The sequence below is a fragment of the Balaenoptera musculus genome, chromosome 11, assembly GCF_009873245.2.
Source record: "Balaenoptera musculus isolate JJ_BM4_2016_0621 chromosome 11, mBalMus1.pri.v3, whole genome shotgun sequence".
NCBI classification, from domain to species: Eukaryota; Metazoa; Chordata; class Mammalia; order Artiodactyla; family Balaenopteridae; genus Balaenoptera; species Balaenoptera musculus.
This window is the reverse complement of record NC_045795.1, coordinates 91,040,080-91,065,178: the sequence shown is the minus strand read 5'-3', so window position 1 is coordinate 91,065,178 and position 25,099 is coordinate 91,040,080. Positions and strand designations below refer to the sequence as shown.

The 25,099-nt window shown below is 39.6% G+C and overlaps 1 protein-coding gene across 11 annotated transcripts in view; it reads right to left on the bottom strand.

Moving 5' to 3' along the window:
* The window catches only part of CNTN4 (contactin 4), a 950,914-nt gene that overhangs the window by 17,372 nt on the left and 908,443 nt on the right, over positions 1 to 25,099 (bottom strand). For 9 of the 11 annotated variants that reach the window (XM_036869673.1, XM_036869675.1, XM_036869674.1 and 6 more), the window contains 4 exons: positions 12,891 to 13,066; positions 8,018 to 8,138; positions 3,837 to 3,995; positions 1,578 to 1,727 (listed from right to left, as the gene is read on the bottom strand). In XM_036869673.1, the coding sequence (XP_036725568.1) occupies positions 1,578 to 1,727; positions 3,837 to 3,995; positions 8,018 to 8,138; positions 12,891 to 13,066 (606 nt within the window). The remainder of the gene's footprint in view (positions 1 to 1,577; positions 1,728 to 3,836; positions 3,996 to 8,017; positions 8,139 to 12,890; positions 13,067 to 25,099) is intronic. The other 2 variants (XM_036869678.1, XM_036869682.1) reach the window with 2 other exon arrangements.

The following is a 25,099-nucleotide window of genomic DNA, read 5'->3' as shown; positions in this document are numbered from 1 at the left end:
ATTCAGCTCCACCCCTAGAGGCCAAAGTCCAGGGGGATGAGGAAAGGACTGAGGTTCTGGTTCTAAGGCTTGGGTAGGCGTTTATGAACCACGTGGCGGTACACAAAGAAGTGATGATACACTGCCCGTGCAGAGCTCACAATCTAGTTGGAGGGTGGGAGCACATGCAGGACGATTACAGAGCAATGTCGACAACCAACAACAGTGCAGCACAGACAGAATGGAGGAGTGCAGAGGCCTTCTGAAGCCCAGGCTGGGCTAACGGCTACTCGGAGGAAGGTGAGTTTTGAGCTGGGTGTTGAAGGAAGTGGTGGACAGAGGTTGACCCCTGGCTCACTGTGCTTAACCTCTTTGACTCCCAGTTTTCTCTGTAAAAGAGGGCAAATTATGCTAGCTTCCCCCTCAGGACTGCTGAGAGGAATTCATTAAATTACGATTTTGGAGGGGAAAAGGAAGCATGGGGATTAGCTATAGTATCATCCTGTTAATGAAAGACTCCAGACAGAATCTAAAAATGTCCGGCTGGGGTATAGATTTGGTGACTGGGAATGTCCCCTTGGATAAAGCCAATGAAATAGAGCCAGATGGATTTGTGTCCAAGGGTAGGGTCAGAGTTTCCATTTGCTCTGGGGCCTTGCTCTTCCTTCAATAAACATTTGGCCTCATCGCAGCTGGGACCTTCACACACACCCACACTAGGCCTCCCACTCTATGTGAGACAAATACAAGGGATGCAGATGAATTTATGTTGTTCTCTCCCCGTGCTCACCCAAGCTGCATACACAGAAGCTCCTACAAACTGCCGACCAGGCTTGTGTGAATTACTAGGATGTTTCCAATCTTAGCTTTTGGGAAGGGTTTATACCCTAAGAAAATCTTACTGAACATTTCCGAAGAACTTATTCTTTACCACTTGACATTTCTGTGAGTTGATTTTATTTGAAGTGTGGGTGTGCATTTGAAAAAATAATAATCCTGGTAGGAGAGTCTTGGTGACAAAGGAACCAGTGAAGAAAGACGTGGTGTTTGAGAGAACGAAGCAGAGTGTCTCGCCCTGTACCAGGGAACTCAATGAAGAGTGAGAACATAACTCTGGATTGAAACTCACTGCTGGGACTCACAGAGAGAGAGGACAAACTAGTGGTTACCAGTGGGCAGAGGGAAGGGAGGAGGGGCAATGTAGGGGTAGGGGAGTAAGAGGTACAAACTATTATGTACAAAATAAGCTGCAAGGACATATCACACAGGGGAATATAGCCAATATTTTCTAATAACTATAAATGGAGTATAACCTTCAAAAATTGTGAATTACCATATTATACACCTATAACTTATATAATATTGTGCATCAACTATACTTCAATAAAACTTAATAAATAAAAATAAAAACAAAAACACCAACAAAATAATGAAACTCCCAGGTGGTAAAGCTGAGCATCTATTGGTCTGATTTCTGATGATTACAGTGGCTCCAGGGAAGGGTGGGCTGGCATAGAGCCTCATTAGGGCTGCAAAGCAGGGAGATTCAAAGCCTTTCCCTAAGGAACAGGAGCTCCTGTATCCTTGGTGCTACTCACGGGCCTCTTCTGTCCTCCGCTTCTCAGAGGGCTGACTGGGCTCCCCAATCCCAATCATGTTGGCTGCAACTGTGCGGAATTCATATTCGACCCAAGGGTTCAAACCCACCACAGTTGCTGTGAAGGTCTTCCCATCAATGAGTTCTGGGACTGAAAGACATCAAAAAGTGAGCATGTTTCATAGGATTCCACGTTAGGAAGATAGGAACGTCTATCCATCATCATCGCCATTACCGTGTTCGGGGCGTTGCTGCAGGTCTGAGGGTAGCTGCACAAACAGCCCTTGCAGGGAGGTAATCCCAGACCTCTCTGTGCCAGACTAATAAACTCAAATCACACACCAGCAGATGACATCACAAAATACAGTCTTCAAAGCCCAAAGCTACTTGACCATAATCACTATTGTTCTCACCTCACATGTGTCTCAGCATTTACTGTATCGGGCTGGGCATATTGTTTAATTCTTACAACTATCCTATGAGTAAGGTGAAATTATTCTCTTCATTTTTATAGATGAGGAAAATGTACCACATAAAGGTCAAGTGACTCGCCCAAGGTCATACTGGATTTGCACCTCTGTCTGACTGCATGGCTCAAGCTCTGTAACTTATTATAACAATGGAGTAATAATGCTATAAATCCACACAACTACTGTTAATGAACTGTATTAGCATATCAAAAGAAAGAATCTATAAACATAAAAGGAACGGCCCATGAAGAATAGAAAAAGAGTCAGAGAGGCAGAATTTGATAGTGTTCATCCAGCAGGATTTGGGGAAGGCCTCCCTTCACAGAGGACAGGGCCCCCTGCTTGATGCCACAAGCCATGGAGCTCTGGACCTGGCTTCTATGCTCACTGCACAACCTTTTGGGTTTTGAATGAATTACTATGAAGATTTCCCAATGGGCCCAGGAGACTCAGAGGGACGTCCCCTGTGACAAAGCCGAGGCCCCTGTGACTAGGCTTCCGTGGCTTCTAGCCTCCTCGGGGCCACACTTATATAGTCCTTCCCTCCAAAGGTGAAGAGAGTGGGTTCTGGAGTCAGACAACCTGGATTCCAACCCTAACTCTACACTCAGTAGCCAAATGACCTTGGGCAAGTTGCTTCACCTTTCCATGCCTTGGTTTCCTCACCATAAAATAAGGCTAATAACAATATCTATTCACGGTGCAGTTGAGAACACTCAAGAAAAGCACTTAGCAGAACACATGGCACATAGTAAGGGCTTAACCAATTCCAGCTGTTTTCTTTTGTAAACATCATTATTATCGTCATCAGAATCAGTATCTTCATTCCACTCCTTTCCTTCATTATATTTATTCAGCAATTTATGTTTTTTAAAGTATCACAACCATTTCTGTATGGGGTCATAACAATTCTTATTATTCCCATTTAACAGAAGAGGAAAATGAAGATGTATAGAAATCTGCTGATTAGCAAAGTCAGGACTAGAATTCTTATCTCCTTAACTTCCAGATTTTTCCTTTCCTTCCTTCCTAAAACACTCCTGTGACTCAGCAGAAAGTCAATGATTCAGCTGGAAACACAGAAACCCATTTCAGAGGTTAGATAAGCTAAAATGGAAAGACTAGAAGAGTGTGTAACTTGCTTGCAATAACTACTTGTTTGTCCATATTTTCCTCAAACGAAACCTAAATAAAATAACAAAACGAGTCAATTTGGAGGTATAGACAGCAGCAGGGATGGTACGGCCAACACATGTATTCTTTAATTTTACAAAATCTCACGCCTCTTCATGCCCACATGTATCCATCTGAAAAAATGGGCAGCAAGTCAAGAGGCTCCATGCAGTCCTTAGATACGGGTTTCTTGAAAGCAGTGTACAAACTTTACAAAGACTGTGACTATACAGTAACATAACCCACTGCTTTTCAAAGTGCCCCACTAGCGGTACACATATGATTTTAGGCAATGCACAGATAGATGATGCATTTTATTTTTATAACTAATGTATTTTAAAATGTGTGTCAAAAATATAACACAGCAGACCTACTATCATTTCAGACTGATTGCTTAGAACAAACTAACAAACAAATATGAATCAGTAGAAAGAAAAGTATCAAATAAACAATAGTATACTGGTTGAGGTATAGGAAACACTGCCATAAAGTCTCATCTGTAGCTGTGTCTGAATGAGAACCTAGACGCCTCTCGGCTTCTGCCACAGAGCTGTGTCCATTCTGCTGAGTTTCAGAAGCCCCTGTGAGACACCAGCACCAGGCATCCAACATGGTACCTGTATTAACTGCTTGCCAGCCCACGGAGAACGGAGTCCTGGCTTGAATGACATACATGGTGATGGGGCTGTGGTTGTCAGGCCCGGGTCTCCAGGAGAGCTGAGCGGTGGTGTCTGTAATTTCATCTATGGTCACAGCCTCTGGGGGGCCTGGAGGACCTGAGAAAGAGCAAGACCCTCAGAAGTTGAGCAGTGTTCAAATGTCCAAGGATGGGACCACTTAGTTGAATGGGGCGCTGACCTATTCAACTGTTGATTCATCCACCCACAGATTCATCACTTGTCAATTCCTTTTGGAATAGCTATTAGGAGCCTGGCTTTCTTCTAGGCTCTGAAACTACAGAGATGAGCGAGACATGGCCCGGCCCCTTCCTTCCACGGCTTCACAGTATAATAGGAAAAACCAGTAGGCGTACAAAGAATTACAATAGAATATTTGTTCTAGATGCCAAGAGAGAATATTGGGGTAACACCAGGGCCCAAATTCATTAATCCATCCATCATATATTACAAGTTCCTACTACGGGTTGGACACTGTTACCTGGGGACATAGTAGTGATAAGTGAAGATTGGAGCCTTCTGGAAATGGTCATTTCTACCCCTGATGATGTGAGCGAAAATGACTTTAGAACTTCGGGGGTCTCAGTGCTGCTCTGTACATTCCAGCTGCATTGGAATGTCCACATGAAATGCCAGCACACACTTGTGTGCCAGGGAACTGCTGTGAAAGTGGCTTGTGCGCAAGAGCCCCAAGACTGTGGCTTCTTCAAAGCGATTTCAAAATCGGGTTGGAGTCGAAGGACCACATTGGTAGTTTCTGTAAGTTTCATGCCTGTATTTCCCTCCTTCTGCTCTGGATGTGCATTTTTTCTGCCATTGTACTCAGACCATTGAAACGGGAGGAAATCAGTTTTAAATGAAGGCTTGTAAATCATAAAGAAACAGAGGGCTGGAAAGTGGTTGGTAAGCAAACACAAAATAACAGCAGAGCCAGAGCAAAGACTCAAAGCTGTCCTTGATTCCAACATGAAACGCTCTTAGCAGGCAGTTAAAGGCATTTCTAACAAGTGACCACCTGGGCAGAGAAGGTGAGTGTGAGGGACACATAACGACACAGCTTGTGTCCATTAGACAGGAGTAAGGAGATCTTCCTGGCAGGGATGTGCTGAGGCCCGGGACAGCAATCACATGTTCTTCCAAAATACTACGGGGCCATGGCGCAGGGGCGGGGAAGAAAGAGACCTTTCGCAGAGTGCTGAGAAGTTAATGGCAATTTCTGGAAGTAACACTTTGTTCTGGGACTCACTTCCGCACCCTTTAAGTGATGCCCTAAATTTCTCTTTCCTTTTTTAAAAATCATTTTTTATAGACCACAGATGAGACTAAATTTATCTTCTCCCTCCTACTCCTGAATGAAAGGTCTGCAAGCCTGTATGCTGGCACTGATTAATTTTCCATAGTGACATTTCAGCATGTCAGTCTAATGCCACCTAGATAGAACGGAGGTAACCTCTGGTCTTCAGGACTCTTATTAACCAAAGAAAAGTCCAGAAGACAATATAATCTTTTTTTTTTTCTCACCAGCTTTCTCATCCTAGCATTCCCATCCTTTTTTAAAATAGATGCTCCTTCCATGGCCTTTAGAATCAAAATATCACAAGGAGACAAGTGTTCCTCTCCACATTCCTCAATGAATTAAATTGATAGAGGACGATCTGAGCCCACTGTTGGCAACTAGGAAGAAGGACATGAAGGGGTGGCATGAAGTTGGCCCCTGGGGTTAAGATGGTACTTTCATAGCGCGGTTTGCTGTTTATTATGTCCCTGCTACCAGCCCCACCCAAGTGTAGATATGCTACACCCTACAGAATGTTTACCACCTTTGTTTTGGGGAAGATGGGTCTCTCTTTCAAAATGACAAAATGAGCAAATGTTTATCCTCTGAGCCAAGTGTTAACATGGTCTGGGGCTCAAACAGTTTGTGTCACAGGCAACAGCAGAGGGAATGCAGGTGTTACACCTGCATCCCTGTTTCTTTCTCAGGGAAGGGTGGCCTTTCTAGCTGCTGTTCGAGTGCTCTAGATTAAATAAAGTAGGTATCAGAGAATCAAGGAAGCCAGAGCCAAGACTCCAAGCTTTACTAGTTTCAGATACAAAAATCTCTTACAGGTCAGTGAAATGCATACCAGCCTTGCCTCTGCAACACACAGAAAAGCTGCAAGGGCAGAGCTAGGAGGAGGTAAAACAAAAGATTATGGTTTAAAATGGCATATTAATTTATTGGCTTTATTAACTGATCAGGCTAGATGTTCTTTTAGACTGCATTTGCAAATTCCTCTTGGTATTTAATGTTATTTTCTGTGAAATGAAGTATACAATATCATTTAAGAAATTCAACTATTACTAATTTAAATATTTATTAGTCTAATTTATTGGTGTTTAAACTGCTGATCTGAACATTATCCTAATGAAATAGAGGATACATTTTCAACAACAGAATTCTTTTGGTCCTCAGGGGGAGAGCAGACCAGCTCTGGTGTATTTTAAAATGGAAATAAACCCGGTCCCGTAGGTCATACTATGGGTAGCTCTACCCAGGTTGGAAGTTTTTTCTCTTCTCTGGCCCTTATTCCTTCCATTATAGAAAGGTTTTTAAGGCGATTTAAAGGGGAGGCAAAGCAGACCTGGTGGAAAAGCTATTTTTCTTTAACCTCTCTTGACATTCAGTTTGAGTTGCTAACTTCCACACACCTCCCCCCTCATGTTATGCCCACAGGATATAGCAACACTTTTTGTGGCTTCCAATAATATCTTATTCTCTGTGTACTCAGATTCATCCTGCCTACAAATCTGATACCGCCTGGATTTGTTTTCTTGCACTCAAAATTCTGCTGGCCAAAGATTCCTAAACACCAATAGTTAGGGTTCGAATGAAGGAGACACTGGCTAAGAGATTATTTGGATGTTCTGATTTGGCTTTACATTTAACTTTAGCAAACCCCTGGGCGTGCATCAGTTTGATTCTGGCATGTACACTGGTTCACAAAGACTTGAACTTTAATTAAAAAATAGTTCTTAAAAGTCCACTTACTGTTCCTTTAAACATTGGTTTGGTGAGGCTCAGCCAAGTCAGTCACAGCCATTTGGATGAAGTTAGGCCATGTCTGTCATATGCAAGAGAATCTCACCAATGTCAGTTTTGACATCAACTTCCTGCTTATTTACTATATCCCAGGCAGGAACTATTTCCTTCTAAAGCCATATTTTAGAAACTGGACAGAACTATTAACTTCAGGGGGGAAAAAATGGGAAAAACTGGTGATGATTTACTTAAGCCACTGTTACATCAGTGACCTAACTCACTACAGTAAGTCCCCTACATGCGAATGAGTTCCATTCTGAGAGCGAGTTCCTAAGTCCAATTTGTTCCTAAGTCCGACAAAGTTAGCCTAGGTACCCAACTAACACAGTCAGCTATATAGTACTGTACTGTAATAGGTTTACAATACTTTTCACACAAATAATACATAAAAAACAAACATAAAAAAATAAGGAAAACATTTTTAATCTTACAGTATAGTACCCTGAAAAGTACAGTAGTACAGTATAACAGCTGGCATACAGGGGCTGGCATCAAGTCAACATGCAAGAAGAGTTACTGACTGGAGGAAGGAGAGGAGGTGGGAGATGGTAGAGCTGAAGGATTGTCAACAACAGGAGATGGAGGGCAAGCTGCAGTTTCACTCACGCCTGACATTGATGGAACGCAAGTTCGCATCTTTGAAAGTTTGCAACTTGAAAGTTCGTATGTAGGGGACTTACTGTAATTTGGTTGAGCCCAGATGAAACAGCAAAAGGCACAGTCTGATCCTTCTTTAAGCCATTTGCTTTTCTTAATCTAAAGTTATTCTGGTGTTGAACTCCAACACTATAAATCACAGTACTGGGAGCATTTATAGGAGTTATTTTCAGTACAGAGTAACTGGATTTGCTCTGCACTTTCTGATCCCCTACAAGAAACAGCTGCACACAAAACTTCTGTAGACTCTTAACCACTGTTTACAATGTTTACCTTCTATCGTCTTTTCCCCTGTAATTCTAAACCACTGAGGTTTTTAGAACTCTGTGCAGGAGCAGATATCACAAACATATTTTAAGAACAAAACCCAAAATTCCCATACCTCTCACAATCAGGTCAGCAGCGGCAGACAGCTTGTCTACACTTGTCTGGACCATGCAGACGTATTTCCCAGCATGCTTCAGCTGGATGTTTCGGATCATCAAATCACCAGCTGAATCCTGCTGATAAAGTAGGGGAAAGTGGCTACAATTACTTTTTAATGAGCTCTAAATATCATTATCACATGAAGGACACTGTGACTAATGGATTTATTTTACACTGGCTGATGCAAACATTAGTGATGCAAGCCATGGCCTATTAAAAATACGTGCGCCTGCCTGAGAGATAAGAACAGCACCATCTTCAGAACACACCTAGGACAAGACCTCAGGTGTCTAGCTCCTCTGTGGCTCTGCAGCAGCTTGCCATCCATGTTGGAAGCACTTAAACTTACGTAATAAAGCGGCTGTGACCTAGTCCTGTGGGTTTCTTCAGATATGCCCTCGGCCTACAGACTTCGCTGGCACTGCAGTACTTGGGGACTCTTTATTTGGAAAGGGGGGGCAAGCCCACATTTGGAAGCATCTGTATTTTACTGCACAACCCTGTCTTATAGCCATCATTCTGCCTGCTCCCAGGTTTGAATGAATGAATTATGAGGACCGGACTCTCCAAGGAAATCTTGCATCGCCTGGTGTGGAACAGTGCTAATTTGTTTTCCAATGCCAAATGTATGTTTGATCAGCAGATGAATAGGGCTAATTACGTCCCGGTACGGATGTCTATGTGCCCTAGAAATATTTCTACATCATTCACCAGCATGGTACTTCTAATAAATGCGAGGAGATGCCTCCACAGGCCATCACCAAGCTGGCATTTTAACTGAAGAACACTGCTACACCTTGGAGTTCGGTTTCAGAGCTCTGTTAATCAAAAGCTTGGAGAACAGCTGTTTGAGCAAGCGAACACCCAAGGGTTCAGAGTCAGGAAGCTATGCTTATTTCTAAACCTTGATGGATGACAAGATAACATAGGTTATGTTGGCCCTATTGTTATTCTTCTAAATGACAATAATATTGGATAATACTTAACGGTACTGAATATCTGGCAAGCATATATTACACCAAATACTGACATGTCCTGTGAGGTAGGTACTTTTATTATCCCTACTTTACAGATGAGGAAACTCAAGCACAAAGAGGTTATTCGTCTTGCCTACTGTCACTTAGCTGGTCAGTGGCAGAACCAGAATGTGAGCCCACACAGTTTCAGGCTCCAGTCCCTACTCTTTACCAGACTGCTGTACTATCAGCTGGAAAGATCTTATTCTCATTCTAAATTAATGGGTACTTAGTTTCCCTCCTTGGTTTCAGTACAGCATATTACATATTTACCCACGGCAATGAAAGACACAGAACTGCCGATAGTTGTAAACAGGATTAGAAGAAAGGCAAAAGCATATCGTCAAGAGACAGCTGAAGTTTTGGGACTTAGTTGTCTGGGGCTGATCCCTGCTGTGTGACTTCCTGTGAGTCTCTTAATGTCTCTGGGCCTTAGTTTATTGACCTGTGAAAGAAGGATGCATTGCCTACCGTGCTAGCTTGTGAGAACTAAATGAGATTGTATGTGTATGTGAAATCCTGAAAACTGTGAAGCACAGGCTAAATTTAAACTAGTATTACGGACGGCTACTATCAGTTTTCTTTGTGAAACAATTATGTCAAAGACATTAAATCTAATTCAAGGAGAGCTGTGATTTTTTTTTTTTTAAACCTGAAATCTATTTTTCATGTATAACACTTGGGTTCTCATCCAGATTCTACTATTTAATAATCAAGTCTTATAATTGCTAGTAAAATAGGATAATTGCTACCATATTTCACAGAGATTCTGTGAGGATTAAAGAGCTGATACATATGAAAATGCTTGATAAATGATTAGGCACTTTGCAAATATAAGGTATCATCATCATCATGATTATTAATACTACTTTACCTAAGACATTTCATGTGCTAGGACTTTGAACAGAGGCTTAAACAAAAAATATGCCTCACAAGGGGGTATGTGCAGGGAAAGTGGGAAGTCATAGGGGTTTAAAGGAAATGGCTACATTATCTCAATAATTTGTTTTATTCAACAAGGGCTTGAAGGTCAAAGAAACCAGCTGTAGCCAGCAGATTTCAGAGCACAGAAATCCATTAACAGATTTTATGGCTGTGTGGTTTGGAGTGTGCTGTCCTTACTTGCAGATTTTGACCAGATTTGTGTTTTTAAGGTAAAAGTGAAACAAAGAAAAAAATAAAGTCGGGATTGAGGTATGAGTCTCACAGAAGGAGACCCCCAATAACTTTCTCTTTCCCTTCGAAGTCATACAGACCAAACTGTTTACTGAGATCTACATTTATGTTCCTACCAAAGAGAACAAAACAGCACTGTTGTCTGCTCTGTTCCTGACCGAACACTCAGAGCCGCTCAGAGGACAAGGAAATAATAACTTTTCCAAACACTGCAATAGGTCAGCTCTCTCAAGCGTCGTCTGTACCATACTGACCCAGGAAGTAGAAACTGAGAAATGGGCTTGACTTCAGAATTGCTTCCTTACCTCTTCTGTTATCCAGCGCTAACCCTATAGACACTAATGATCCTGGTGACTAATACACTTAGCTCTCACAATTTGTAGCGCTGTCCCGCATTTTGCAGTTACTTCTTAGCAATGGTTGATTGGTGCTAGTACTGGTATCACAAAAGAGACAAACACTTCCCATACAAAAGGCTAATGAGAGTGATTCCATGGACAGAGGTCTCGACAAAAGGCGGTCACTAGTGCTTGACTCCATCACGGGTATCTCCATCTGTGCCTCAGCCCCGGCTGATGTGCAGCCCGTCCAGCATGAAGTGCGTATCTGTCTGATTGGCAGGACATCTATTTTGATTGCCCAAGCATCTGTTCTGATTGGTGGGTGCCTGTGCCATTCTGAGAGATAATATTTTTATTTTTTATTATCTCTTATGCCCAAGACATTTATTCTAGTCTGAAAACAAATATTCTGCTTAATCTATGAAGGTTTTCTCAGTATATATGCTCATGTTATTAGAATTAATGTTACCCTTCCTTCAATGAATACAACCGTTAATGTTTCTCACATACTTCTTTTGTGGTAGGCATTGGGCTATGTAGTTTTCTAGACCTGAAGGTATTTAATATCCTCAATGCCTTTGTGAAGTAGTTAATATCACTCTCACTTGGGCAAAGTTATTAGGCTGAACCGTATCAAAGTGGTTCAGAATGGTTAATAATGGCAATTTCATCCAGCCTTCCTCAATCAGGGCTCCAAGAGAGAATTCCTAATGACTCGAGTCATCCACTGATGTAATGAATTAACTTCTGTCTCACGCATCTAAAATGGTACCAGTTGTATACGATCGTTGGGAGAGTTGAGAAAATAGTTACTCAAACCATTTTTGGTGTTCTGTAATTCAGTGGAGAGGTACTGTTTGAGAAAGGCAGCAAGAATGTAAATAAGAGCAACAGCACTAACTTTGAGAGGAACATAGGCCCTCCACATATCATACGGATAATTTATAAGCCTTCGTCCATTTATTCCCAACATAAGGGATGGGGGTAAGATGAGGTGAGTAAATCAGATTCCTGTCGGAGCATGAGGGATGGGAGGGCTTTTCAACACAGACTCATGCTTATATTCTGCTGTCTTTGATTGGAACCCTCCACGATAATAGCAGCCAGAATGAACCTGTTTTGTTTTGTTTTTAAAATTTTTTTTGGAGTACAGTTGATTTACAATGTTGTGTTAGTTTCAGGTGTACAGCAAAGTGAATCAGCTATACATACATATATCCACTCCTTTTCAGATTCTCTTCCCATACAGGTCATTACAGAGTATTGAGTAGAGTTCCCTGAGCTATTCAATAGGTCCTTATCAGTTATCTACTTTATGTATAGTAGTGTGTATATGTCAATCCCAATCTCCCAATTTATCCCTCCCCCCTGAATCTTCATTACTAATAGGAGAGTAGGGCTATGTTAGGGTAGAACAATTTTTTTTTAAAGATTTTTTTTGATGTGGACCATTTTTAAAGTCTTTATTGAATTTGTTACAATATTGCTTCTGGTTTTTTTTTTATGTTTTGGTTTTTTGGGCCATGAAGCATGTGGGATCTTGGCTTCCCGACCAGGGACTGAATCCGCACGCCCTGCATTGGATGGTAAAGTCTTAACCACTGGACCTTCAGGGAAGTCCCAAGGGCAGAAAAATTATTTTTGAGAATGATTGTGATAGATTCAAACTGTTTCCACAGTTAACCTCTTCTTCGTGTGAGTTCAATGATACTATGTGTGTTTTATGGAAAGTAAGGCATTTTGAAAATTCAACGATTAGAATTCAAATTATCTGGAGATATTAAATAATCTGATCAGACTTTCAGATGCAAGAAAGAGAGCCCTAACCTCACAATGATAAGTCTTCTACAAGAGCCAAAGGGTGTTTAATCAGCAGCCTAAAAGCATCTGAGTAAACTGTCCTTAAGCTATTTTCTTCATCAGGTTCAATGGCATATGGTACAGTATGGGGCAGAAGACTTGGGATTTGAAGTTTGAAGCTGATTTCTGCAATTTAGTAGCAGTGAGGGCCAGGCAAGCCATATATCTCCCATTAACCTCAGTTTTCTCATTCATACACAGTAATGAATAACTAATCTATAGGGTTAAGGATTATGAGGATGAGAAAAGGCGTGGCCTATAGGTGGCTCAATGAGCAGGGCTGCATTCATCACGCAAAAAGGAGCAGATATTAACCAAGAGATTTTGGAAATAAGGTGTTTGAACAAAAGTTAGTCTAAACAACTCGTTTGAGTCAGTTTTGAGACGTTTAGTTGCTGACTGCATTTCCTGTGGATAGTATGATATTAATACTTACCCCTCCGACTCTTTCAAAGTGGTCCCCGTCTTTGTCAAAGTCTATCAGGTGTCCATTAAATGACCAAGTAAACACGATGTTTAGCGAGTGATCGTGGGTTACCTGGCACGGCAGAACGATACTTTCTCCAACAGTGACATCCATACTGGAAGGGGGTACCATTACCCTTGTTGGATCTGGAGAGTGAAAACAAAACAACAAAGCCTGTGAGCTGGTGTGGAAATAAAACGTAGAATCCAAGTGCAGGATGAAATACTAAGGAGTTTTGCTTTATTTTGTCTTAGTCTGTGCCCGGCAAACCTTAGTCATCTGGGAAGCTCAGAGTCGGGCCAAGAGGTCATTTTTAATATGAAAAGATGAAAACATTTATTATGTGAGCCTTCACAGAGCAGCAGAACTCAGCTGGGGAGCCCTGGGGTTGGCTCTCTTAAGACACTTATGGATGGGCCTACTTCTGGCAGACTGCTCTGAAATTATCTCTTCAAAAAGGTTTTTAGATCTCCCCAGTTTCACTAGAAAGCAATACTGCAGCTGAGTGCAAACAGGAAAATCCATGTTAATTTGAAGTTTGTTGGGTTTTTTTTCTATTATAAAAGTGACACATGTTTAGTATAGGGAATTTAGAAAATTCAGGGAATTTGAAAGAAGGGACCAAAACAAAACAAAACAAAATCCTACTTAGTTTCTTACTATCCAGATAAAACCCCTATTTTCACTTTAGTATAATTTCCTCCTGTCTTTTGGATTCATAGTTTTTCAGTTGTCTTGTTTTGCATTATTGTAAACATGCTACTCATGTGATTTTCCTTTTTTCTCTACTTAATATAGGCTTATACCTTTATCCACATATTTTTATAATCTGCATAATATGCTGTTAATAGTTTCAATCATTTTGAAACTAGTAAACAGTTTAGCAAATTTTATTATAATTATAAATAATGCTGTAATGAACATCACTGACAAAATGATATGTATATATAACTTACTGAACAATAGTTGATTTACAATGTTGTGTTAGTTTCTGCTGTACAGCAAAGTGATTCAGTTATACATATATATACATTCTTTTTCAGATTCTTTTCCACTATAGGTTATTACAAGATATAGAATATAGTTCCCTGTGCTATACAGTAGGTCCTTGTTTATTTTATATACAGTAGTGTGTATCTGTTCCTCCCAAACTCCTAATGTAGCGCCCGCCTTCCCCTTTGGTAACAATAAGATTGTTTTCTACATCTCTGAGTCTTTCTGCTTTGTAAATAAGTTCATTTGTATCATTTTTTTTAGATTCCCCATATCAATGATATAATAATATTTGTCTTTCTCTGTCTGACTTTACTCATATATTACTTCTTTAAAATACGGACTACTAATTCATTTTTAAATTCACCCTTTACATTACAGTTTTAATTGGGAACAGAAAGGACTTGCTTAGCCAAGATAGTTTATAAACTCTAAAACTACATTCACACATAGGTAGTCTCTTATTTTTCACTGAAATAGGCTTTCATAAATGGTGTCAGAGAATAAAATGGTGAAAAACAATTTGAGTTAAATAAAAAGGTCATATAAGAGCCTAAAGAATGAAATTATGAATTCAGCCATATTCCAGAAATTTCTCTGTACTAAACCAAGTCAAACAAAACCAACCAATCTATAATAAAGAAGACAAATCAAAAGCAAACAAAAACAATATAAGAACAATGGTTAATCCCGTTCAACATTCACAGGATTGTGTTTCACACACTGTGTGGCACACAAACATTTATTGAATGTAGCTCTTAGATTAAAATCTCAGCTGAGAATTTTGTAATGGAGTCTCATAGAAGACTTTTGATTGGTCTTTTTTTCCAACAACCCACCCACTAAAATTTCCTCTTTAAAGAGAGTATTTAAAACAGTTTTTCTACCCTTTTATCCAACTGTGGAAAGCAAACATCTCAGGTCATTAAAAAAGGAAAGTCTGTGTCCATAAATAGATTATAATCTAGTGGAGGGATATACTTTTGCTGTTTTCTGAAAGCAGGTAAAGCTCATGATGAGAGGACTGGTGTGCTTTTAGTCACTGCTGAACAAATGATGTCCATGAAATGAGAAGTGAAAAACAGGTACTTCTAGCTAAGAGGTAATGGGAGACAAAACTGTTTGTTTCAAAACCTGAGGCTTTTTGCAAGTCACATAATCAAAATATACTCCATTGATTAACTGACCCACAGGAAAAGATACAGATTGAGATTTTTTTAAATGAGCGAAGGAGTTGAGAGCAAATCGCCTTAGAATAATGCTAAGCAGAAAATCTAGGAATAGCTCCATTTGACTTAACATGTCATTTATCATTTTTTAATTTAAATTTTCACCTATAAAATGAAGATTGGAACATATAATTCCTGGACAAAATGATATGTGTCTATGGTTTGTATTTGGCAAGATGTCACCTTATTCTATTTTAAATAGCTGTCCACTGATTTCACAATTTAGATTTTCATTTTAATGTACCTTCATTCATTTGTTGATCTATCTGCCAAGCACTCATTAGGTGTTATAAGGATAACAGTGCCCTAGTACCAAGAAAGATATAAAAAACTTATTTGTAAAAACTAATTGAGCCCCTCACATTCTAGATACCATGTTACATGCTTGACAAGGATTGTTTCATTTATTCTCAACAAATATGTAGTATTATCAGCTCTATTTAACAGATGAGGGAAACTGATACCTAAGGGTGGTTGAGGAATTATCTATTGTGCTAAGCTGACTCCCTTCATTTAGCTGAAAACATGATATCCATTCTCAAATCATCCATGCAACAAGGCTAAGGGCATAATATAGCAATTTGCACTCTTGATTATGTGTAGTCAGCTGAGGATATGTAAATGCAGAAGAAATTCAAAGAAGGCCATGGGGTGAAGATGGTTTCAGAGGGCTTCACTGCAAGAGTAATCAAGTTACTGCCTTAGACAGGTAAAAAGCAGTGATGATTTTACGCCTAAAATGCTGGCTCTAGCTATAAGCTTACACATCACACTGATGAGTGCAGAGTCAAATGTCCAGGTTCAAGTCCTTAAAAATGTCTTGCAGTTGGCACCTACCTTAAAGCCTAGAGTCATATACAATTCTGGCTGACATTTTTAATTGACATTTGTTTCCTAAAGAAATGTTCATCCCTTTATGCACATGTAGCTATCTGGGACAGATTTTATTACTGGTGAACTCAGTTGCCTGTTAACCAAGGACCAGAGAAGTGCTCTAAATCAAGGATTATGCTGGTACAGTTGCTGTGCTGACAGCTGCTAATTCATTACCTTAGCACTTGGCACCAATTCACATTTTGAGCCCTGAAGTACCAAGAATCAATGCAAAGGAAGTCAAGCACTGTACACACACCAGAGAGGTCTCCTTGGGACTAGAGAAGATTAAACTAAAGAGGTTCAGAACCTCATTAGCTACTTGGTTTTCTCAAATTGTATGCTTGTTCAGTACTCCTGTTTTCTGTGTTATGAATTCTGATGCTTTTTACTTGATGAATTTCTTGAAATTTGAATACAAACACTGTACACAAATAAACAGATGGCTTCTTCAAAACAAAACTGTCTCCCCTCCTTTGGTTTTAATTCATCAAGATCAGGAAGAACCTATATTTATGACTTCTGTTCTGAAGAGTCACTCCAGCTATTGTTCTGTGCACAGAACTCTCAAAGGCAATTTGAACTCAAGACGTGAATTGATGTCTGGGTTTGGATGTAATTAAATAGCAACAATAAAAAGGACCAACAACACTCCTAAACTTTCTAGCTTGTGGTCGGTTCATCCCACGGAGAATGATAAATTCAGAACTCCAGAGGACTGATGCTCAAAAAAAAAAAAAAAAAATATATATATATATACATACATATATATATATATATATATATATATATTTACCAAGCGCTTAACCCTCCTAGAGTAAAAAAAGTTCTTTTATGCTTTATAGTGTTTTCTATAATATAGAGAGGTCAGAAAGTAAACTATGCTTTGTTCTAAAGGTCAAAACAACCATGGAAGGTAGATTTAATTATTAACCACTCTGTTAATGATTAGGTCAACACTTAGATGCATAATTTCTTACACTGACAATGAAATATCAGAAAGGGAATGTAAAAAACAATACCTTTTAAAATCGTACCAAAAAAATGCCTAAGAATAAACCTGACCAAGGAGGTGAAAGACATATGCTGAGAACTATAAAACATTAATGAAGGAAATTAAAAAGGATTCAAAGAAATGGAAAGATATCCCATGCTTTTGGATTGGAAGAATTAATTTTGTTAAAATGGCAATACTACCCAAAGCAATCTACAGATTTATTGTGATCCCTATCAAATTACCCATGACATTCTGCACAGAACTAGAAAAAGTAGTCCAAAAATATATATGGAACCATAAAAGGCCCAGAATTGCCAAAGCAATCCTGAGGAAAAAAATAAAGCAGGAGGCATAACTCTCTCAGACTTCAGATAATACTACAAAGCTACAGTAATCAAAACAGTGTGTTATTGGTATAAAAACAGACATATAGCTCAATGGAACAGAATAGAGAGCCCAGAAATAAACCCACACACCTACGGTCAATTAATCTTCGACAAAGGAGGCAAGACTATAAAATGGGAAAAAGACAGTCTCTTCCGCAAGTGGTGCTGGAAGAGTTGAACAACTGCATGTAAATCAATGAAGTTAGAACACACCCTCACACCACGCACAAAAAGAAACTCAAAATGGCTTAAAGACTTAAACATAAGACATGACGCCATAAAACTCCTAGAAGAGAGGATAGGCAAAACATTCTCTGACATAAATTGTACCAATGTTTTCTTAGGTCAGTCTCCCAAGGCAATAGAAACAAAAACAAAAATAAACAAATGGGACCTAGTCAAACTTATAAGCTTTTGCACAGCAAAGGAAACCATAAAAAACAAAACAAAAACAAAACAAAGCAAAAAACAAAAAAAGCCCACAAAAAATGAAAAAACCTACAGAATGGAAGAAAATATTTGCAAATGATGTGACCGACAAGGGCTTAATCTCCAAAATATACAAATAGCTCAACAACAGAAAAACAAACAACCTGATTGAAAAATGGGCAGAAGACCTTAACAGACATTTCTCCAAAGAAGACGTACAGATGGCCAGAGGCACATGAAAAGATGCTCAGCATCACTAATTATTAGAGAAATGCAAATCAAAACTACAATGAGGTATCACCTCACACCAGTCAGAATGGCCATCATTAAAAAATCTACAAATAACAAATGCTGGAGAGGGTGTGGAGAAAAGGGAACTCTCCTACATTGTTGGTGGGAATGTAAGTTGATGCAACCACTACAGAGAGCAGTATGCAGGTTCCTCGGGAAACTAAAAATAGAAATACCATATGATCCAACAATCTTACTCCTGGGCATATACATGGACAAAACTATAATTCAGAAAGATACATGCACCCCTATATTCAGAGCAGCACGATTTCCACTCCATCGACATGAGTGGATAAAGAAGGTGCGGTGTATATAACATACTAAGTGAAGTAAGTCAGAAACAGAAAGACAAATACCACATGATATCACTTATATGTGGAATCTAAAATATGGCACAAATGAACCTATCTACAAAACAGAAACAGAATCACAGACATAGAGAACAGACTTGTGGTTGCCAAGGGGCAGCGGGGAGGGAGAGGGATGGAGTGGGAGTTTGGGGGTGGTAGATGCAAACTATTACAGTTAGAATGGATAAACAACAAGGTCCTACTGTATAGCACAGGACAGTATAACTAATCTCCTGGGATAAACCATAATGGAAAGGAATATTAAAAAATGTATATATGTGTATAACTGAGTCACTTTGCTGTACAGCAGAGACTGGCACAACATTTTAAATCAACTATACTTCAATAAAAAAATGTAAAAAAAACCTCACATACATTTAAAGCATGTAATAAAAATGTGGACTCTAACATCTTAATGTTTTTTCTAATCTCTTAAATTTAGAGGTTTTTTTTTTTTAAAGAAAATTATCTCTCATATTGAAGAAACACTTTGTGTTCACTGTACTTTCTTTTCCTATTAATTTTAGCTAAAATTTAATGTTTAATTTTCATTTTTGTGTTTTCTGCTTTGCTCAAATTGCTTAAGGAGAACATGTATACTTTTATAAAAACAATTATTTTTCTTAAAAGAAATCTGGCTGTACATATTCCAAGATGTTAACATTGATCAATTCTGAGGAGCATGAAAAAGAAACAACAATTAGATGCATAAATTATAACATATTACTCAAGTCATATTATATTCTGACTTTCACTGTTGGAAGAAAAGCTTTCTGATTTCAGGCTTTTATTATCTGTAAAAACAAGTGCCTGTAGTTTATGGGATAAGAATTCCATTTTGATGTTGCTTGCCTTTTATTACACCAACCCTTCCATTTCAATTTATGATTTCTTTACCTTTCCCTCACAGTGCCAAGATATTCACTTAGCGCCTATCAAGAAAAGTGTTTAAAATGTGTGTTTTAGTCATCTTCATTTATAGGAGGTATACATCTCCTTTTGTTAGTGAATTTCTTAACTGTAATGGTTTTGATGATGCCTTGCAGTCAGGTTGTGTCTTCTTTTTTATATTAAATTTTGCAGGGAAACTTTAAAAAATGGGATCCTTCAAAAACAAGAGTTAGTGAAAGAGCTGACAGTCAACTCACCTCAAGTGACACTAAAGGGGATTGGATAGAGAACTATTTTTAATAGTCGTTAAAGGCCACAACAAAGACAGTTGATTAATGATCACAATCAACCTGGAGGGAGAATCTCTAGGGATGAATTTAAGCTCTCTCTGGTTGGTCATATTTTTTTCAGTAAAAACAAAACCAGTGCTGGATGTACTATTTTTCATCGATTTTGCATAAAACACATATAAAAAAGGGATACCCTGAACATGAGATGAGACTCAAAATTCCCAGTGATTTCAAGCTGGACCAATTCTTTATTTTAGTATGAGATCTAGTAGGGGTAAAGCAAAAAGCTACACTTATAAAATCAACTACATAGGTTCAGGCTGGTGGAAAAACTGGGTTGGCAGTTCACATGGAAAAGACTTGAGCATTTCAGTCTCAACATGGTCCATGCCGCTGCCAAAGAAAGCTAATGCAATCTTCGGCGGCATCTAAGAGCATGTGGTATTCCATCTTAGAGAGGTAAAAATCCCATTATATTCTTCATTAACGAGACCACAGCTTACTAGGAACATCCTTTGGATTCACTGACAGATTAGTCCACCTAGGTTAGTGAAGGAGCTAATAAATCTATAACAGTTAAAATAAATGAAAATGTTTGACAGGAGTAAGAGAAATGAGAGGAGACATGAGACTGGTCTGCAAATATGTGAAGGGTTTATAGGCAGAAGATGAATCGAGCTCATTTTGTGTCGTCCCAAAGTAGAAAGCAACAGTAGCTACAAAGAGGCACAGTCTGGCTCTACATAAAAGAGAACTTTCCAAATAATCGGATCTTATCAACAGGAAGATGGGCTGCCTCAGGTAAACATGCATCACCATTTCTAGAAGTATTCAAGTGGAGGTGGCCTCCATCAGAGAGGGTGTGTCAGGAGACACTGAAAGCCAGCCAGGGTAGATGAAGCCTATTATTTCTCCGAAGAGTGTATGAATCCAAACCACTTTCCCAATGCTTTCCTGACCACTCTCCTCACAGGTGATCCTTTCCTTGTGTAAAGCTCGTCAGCAGTAACTGTCTCTTCTATTTCTTCAACATTAAGCTTGAGCACTGTTGTGGAATATCACTGACATATATCCCGTTTCTCCCTTGTAATCACTTTCCTGGGGGTGGGGGACCACATCTTACACTTTTATAAATCCCCCGTGCCTAGCTCTGTCCCTACTCATGAGAGTCGGTTAAAGATTAATTGGGTGATGACCCATGAATGGTAGTGTTGGTGACTAACCAAAGTAGGGACTTGAACCTTGACATGATGTAGACTGGGAAGCTGTTGTGCTGTATTTCTTATTATTTATCCTGACTTGAATTGACTACTGAACAGAAAAAAGTAGCTACCTAAGGGCTCAATCACTGTGCAAACTCTGACCCTTTGTCTGTGCTCATTGCTGATTTTTGCCTCCAAGGCCACATTTAGAATTTTTTCTTGCTTTTAGAAAATAATTCATTTGAAAAGTAATTTATTTAAAAAATAATTTATTCTGAAATAATTTCAAACTTATAGAAAAGTAGCCAGAAAAGTACAACGAACTCTTTCACCTTCACACAGACCCCTCCACTGTTAATATTTTATTGCATTTGCTTATTTCCTGTTTTTTCTTACGTATAATAAAGATATGTAATATATATATGGTATTATCTATAATTTATATTTACCTATTATCATTAGTCTTTTTCTGAACCTTTTGAGAGCAACTACAGACATGCTATCTAATGGGTAGACACACTACCCTTAAACATTCCAGTGTGTATTTCCCCAAACAAGAACACTTTCCTAATAACCAGCACAAAATCCTCCGAGTAAGGAAATCAACCCTGGCACATCACCACTAGGCAATTCAGGTCTCATTCAAAATTTGCTAACTTTCTCAGTAATGTCTCTTTATCTTTTGGTCCAGGACCTTATCCAGGAATAAATGTTGCAATTAATTGTCATGCTTCTTTAGACTCCTTCAAGTTAGAACATTTCTTCAGTCTTTCCCTATCTTTCAAATCCTTGACAGCTTTAAAGAGAATAGACCTTACATCTTGTAGGATGACTCTCAACCTGGATTCATCGGATGTTTCCTCATGACCTGATTTAGGTCTGTACTCTCAGCAGGAACAACACTGAAACGCTGTGTGGTACCTTCAAAGTGTGTCGAATCAGGAGCTGTGTGATGTGACGTGAACTCATCTCAACACTGACCAATGACCATGTTAACTCTAATCACGGGTCATGCTGGCGTATGCCTGGCTTCTCTCCTTTGTATTTAGCATTTTCCCCCTTGCAACTGATTAGCACTTTGTGGGGAGGTATTCCAAAATTACACCAATATTCTGATGCTCATCAAACCTCCACCTACCAGCCTTAGGATCCATTGAAGACTCCTGCCTGAAGCAACCACCTCTCCGATGTTGCAAAATGGCAAATCTCTATCATTTCTTCTACATATACTAGATGACATTCTACTTTAAAAAAGAGCTTTCCTGGGACTTCCCTGGCGGTCCTGGGATTAGGACTCCGCACTTCCACTGCAGGGGGCATGGGTTCGATCCCTGGTCAGGGAACTAAGATCCTACATGCCGCGCAGCATGGCCAAGAAAAACTAAAAGAAAAAAGAAAAAAAAGCTTTCCTCTCTCATTCATTCATTCATTCATTCATGAACTTATTCATTCATTCTTGGCTTCCTATTTTATTCAATGAATTGTAATACATTACTATTGTTATTTATTTCGATGTTCAAATTGTCCCCATTTTGGCCAGTGGCAGTACTTTTGAGCTGGTTCTTGTGCCCTTGGGACATTTTGTTATCATTTGTTAAGTGTTTCCTTACTTTCTGGTGCAGTAAGATGTTCCAGGCTCATCTTATATGTTGCTATAGCCATAGAATCAGGTCAGCAATTTCCCCAGAGAGGACTGGTTCTTTTTAGTGGAGGATGGTTTTGAGAAACCAAGATGCAGATACCCCTCTGTTCATTGATTCTGGTCCCTCTCAGCCAAAGGGCTGAGCATGCACATACACACACACACACACACACATGTGTATAATACACATACATATACATCTGTAACTGTCTCTATATTCTATCCCAAAACACTTATTTGCTTAATCAACTTACTTTTTGGTTTGGTATAATCAACCCCCCAACTTTGTCAACTGTCTCCTCTGCCCATCACTGCTGCACCCACGCTCCACTATCCCACGCCCTGGGATTCTGGACACACAGACGCATGCCTCCATATCCCTCTCCAACCCACCTCACCGTCCTGTATCCTCAGCCTGTACTGACTCCTCTTGTGTTGGGAAGAGGAGGGATACTAGGAAGACAAAGGAAAGCAGTGGAAGGCAAGACAGGACTTAGATCGCTTTAGTATTCAAAACATAAAATGTTTAAGTGAATATACCACAGAAAAATAAAATTTAAAAGATGGCTAACTCTAATTCTAGAGCATATGCTATTTAAAAATTAAAGTTTTATGCTACTTCTTAGAAGAATGAATATAGAAAATATATCACTTTACTAAAATTGAAACACTCTGAGCTCTGCATTTCACACCTGGGTGAAAATTTAAGTCAATACATTTATAAAAATACCTAAGGCATTACTTAAAATTAATTAAGCTTTTGGAGAATAATTCATTATTAAATAGAATAAAATTTAAACCTAAATTGTCCAATGATAGATGAATGGATAAAGAAGATGTGGTATGTATTTACAATGGTATATTACTCAGCCATAAAAAGGAATGAAATTGGGTCATGTGTAGAGATGTGGATGAACCTATCCACAGCACAGGTGCTGTCTTGTTCACTTGCCAGGGCAACACACCAAGGCTAAAGACGTTCCCTGGAATGACATCAAGTCAAGAGATTATCACAGAGTATGTCATACAGAGTGAAGTAAGCCAGAAAGAGAAAAACAAATACCCTATATTAATGCATATATGTGGAATCTACAAAAATGGTACAGATGAACCTATTTGTAGGGCAGGAATAGAGACGTAGATGAAGAGAACAGACATGTGGACACAGCAGGGGGAGGGGAGGGTGGGACAAACTGGGAGATTAGGTTTGACATTAAATACACTACTAGGTGTAAAATAGATAGCTAGTGGGAACCTGCTGTATAGCACAGGGACCTCAGCTCAGTGCTCTGTGACCACCTAGATGGGTGGGATGGAGGGGTGGGAGGGAGGTCCAAGAGGGAGGGGATATAGGTATACATACAGCTGATTCACTTCATTGTACAGCAGAAACTAACACAACACTGTAAAGCAATTTTACTCCAATAAAAAAAATAAATAATAAATAAACAAACAGCAGAGATTTAAGTCCAAAAAAAAAGGCATTACTTAAAATTAATTAAGCTTGTAGAGAATAATTCATTATTAAATAGAATAAAATTGATTAATATTCTAATTATTCTTCTCTGTTAGGTCATTTGGCTCTACATTTGAGAGCAGCTATCAAAACAAAACAACAGCATAGCTTCCGGTTTGTTTCTTTCTCTGACTTACTTCTTAGAAATCCATTCTGTCAGGGAGTCAGGTAGGAAGCAGGGAAAATGGGGTAGGTAAGGTTATCCTTGAGAAATCTACACTACTTAGTTAAAAGTCCTTTTCAGATTGCTCCATTATTGCTACTTTTGAGAGTGTGAATTCTTCTCTTTGTTGTATTTGCCAGCTACCTCTTATGGTGGCAGACTTCCTCACTGTCTTTTTTTTTTTTTTTTTTTTTTCCTCTGATTGTGGCGAGCGGGGTCTACTCTTGGTTGCGGTGCACAGGCTTCTCATTGCGGTGGCTTCTCTTGTTGCGGAGCACGGGCTCTAGGCACACGTGCTCAGTAGTTGTGGTGCATGGGCTTAGTCGCTCCACGGCATGTGGGATCTTCCCAGACCAGGGCTCGAACCCGTGTCCCCTGCATTGGCAGGCGCATTCTTAACCACTGCGCCACCAGGGAAGTCCCCCTTCACTAATTTTGGTTTGGAAGTTCATCTCATAAGGGAGTTTTTCCCTCCTCATGAACATTCCTCCCTATGTGTGGTTGTAAAGCCCTGAACAGGTTATGGGTAGGGTTTGCGGTTTACACCCCACGGGGGAGCAAAATATAGGGCATCCCACCTTATATTGTACAGGCCTGGCTCTTGTTTCCTTAAGTGGCCTTGCTGCTCACTCTGGCCATAAATAAATTCCCTTTAAAAGTTCTTAAGGGGCTTCCCTGGTGGCGCAGTGGTTGAGAGTCTGCCTGCCAATGCAGGGGACACGGGTTCGAGCCCTGGTCTGGGAAGATCCCACATGCCGCGGAGCAACTAGGCCCGTGAGCCACAACTACTGAGCCTGCGCGTCTGGAGCCTGTGCTCCGCAACAAGAGAGGCCGCGATAGTGAGAGGCCCGCGCACCGCGATGAAGAGTGGTCCCCGCTTGCCACAACTAGAGAAGGCCCTCGCACAGAAACGAAGACCCAACACAG